General features: G+C 32.8%; 1 protein-coding gene across 4 annotated transcripts in view; it reads left to right on the forward strand.

Moving 5' to 3' along the window:
- The window catches only part of Caap1 (caspase activity and apoptosis inhibitor 1), a 160,266-nt gene that overhangs the window by 7,005 nt on the left and 151,618 nt on the right, over positions 1-1,643 (forward strand). For all 4 annotated transcript variants that reach the window (XM_023723510.1, XM_004638551.2, XM_023723511.1 and 1 more), the window contains exons 2-3: positions 464-664; positions 1,404-1,488. In XM_023723510.1, the coding sequence (XP_023579278.1) occupies positions 464-664; positions 1,404-1,488 (286 nt within the window). The remainder of the gene's footprint in view (positions 1-463; positions 665-1,403; positions 1,489-1,643) is intronic.

Here is a 1,643-nt window from a genome sequence, read left to right on the forward strand (position 1 = left end):
TTTTTTTGAGACAGGTTCTTGCTAGATAGCTCAGCCTGGCCTTGAACTCGCTTTGTAGCTTATGCTGAGCTTGAGCTTATGATCCTCCTGTACCAGCCTTCTTAAGTACTGGAGTGACAGGTGTGAACTACTATGTGTGGTGAAACTATTTGATTTGAGCTAAGTGTCCCATGCTGGCCTCAAACTTGGAATCCTCTTGCTCCAGCCTCTCAAATGACTGCAATTACAACTACTATATACACAGCTCTGCCTGGCTTTCTCCTCCCTTTATAGCTATTCCTTCTGTTATTTGCAGAGTAGAGAGTAGAATCAAAAAATATTGATGTATATTTTCTATGATTTTAGATAAATATGCAGATAAGATTTTGGAAATGTTTGATGAATGATTAAAGTGCATATCATCAACACATACTCTGTATATTTTAGATAGTTATTTAATAGTTTGTTATTCTTTTACTTTTAGGAAACCAAATATCTTTTGCCAACTTTGGAAAAAGAATTGTTCTTGGCAGAGCACAGTGACCTTGAAGAAGGTGGACTGGACCTGACTGTGTCATTAAAACCAGTTAGTTTCTATATATCAGACAAAAAAGAAATGCTCCAGCAGTGCTTCTGTATTATAGGAGAGAAGAAGTTACAGAAGATGCTTCCTGATGTGTTAAAGGTACTTCATTATAGCATTAGACTGCACACACATAGAAGTAGAATGTTTATTGTAGCAGTCATTTTACTTAATGTAGCTTGTAATTGGATGCTTTCTAAAACAAGCTACCAATACAAGAAAAAGACTTTGGAAAACTGTAAATGGTCTTGCATATGTAAAGATTTTGAAGGAATGTTGGGACAAGGAATTGATTGACACAAAGGAAATAATTCTGTTAAATACAGGAAGTGGTAGTAACAGAGTTGGAGATATAATGAATCTTGCTGGTACTTTAAGAAATTATGTACATATGTGTAGCAGTACACAATGGTGGTTTGAAATAGCTTATTTCATTACATTCACAAGGTTTTCGTACATACATTTCTCAAATAGATTTTAGACAAGTTAAGCGGAAAATCATATATCTAGCGCACATAGAGCCAGGTCTTGAATATCTTTAAAAGAACTATGTAACATAAATAGACTACTGTTAAAAAATATCAGGAAACTGTATACTTTAGTTTGTTTTTTAAAATTAACATGACTTTTGTGTTTTTTCATCAAATCTCTAAAATGTTCATGTTAACTGGCAGTTTTTCAGATTTCATCACATGAGAAGATTTATGTGACTCTACTCAAGGATTCCATTTGTTTATTGTAACATTTTGCTAACCAGAATTTTTCTTATGATTGCAGTTTTCCAGTTTACATTGGAGCTATAGTACATAAATGCAATTTTTAAAATTGTCATTTCCTTTAGAACTGTTCAATAGAAGAAATTAAAAAACTATGCCAGGAACAGTTAGAGCTCCTGTCTGAAAAAAAAATCTTGAAGATTCTTGAGGGTAAGAATACATATTTCTGCATTTTGGTTACTTTGGTAACTTAAATTAACTATGTTCAGCATTAATCTTGAGATCTTCCTTCTATTGAGTTACATTATTGGGTAGTCATTGAATATCTGTATTTGTTGTACTGGCAAATAAAATTTACATTATTG

Source organism: Octodon degus, unplaced genomic scaffold (genome assembly GCF_000260255.1).
Source record: "Octodon degus isolate 3935 unplaced genomic scaffold, OctDeg1.0 scaffold00099, whole genome shotgun sequence".
Classification (NCBI taxonomy): domain Eukaryota; kingdom Metazoa; phylum Chordata; class Mammalia; order Rodentia; family Octodontidae; genus Octodon; species Octodon degus.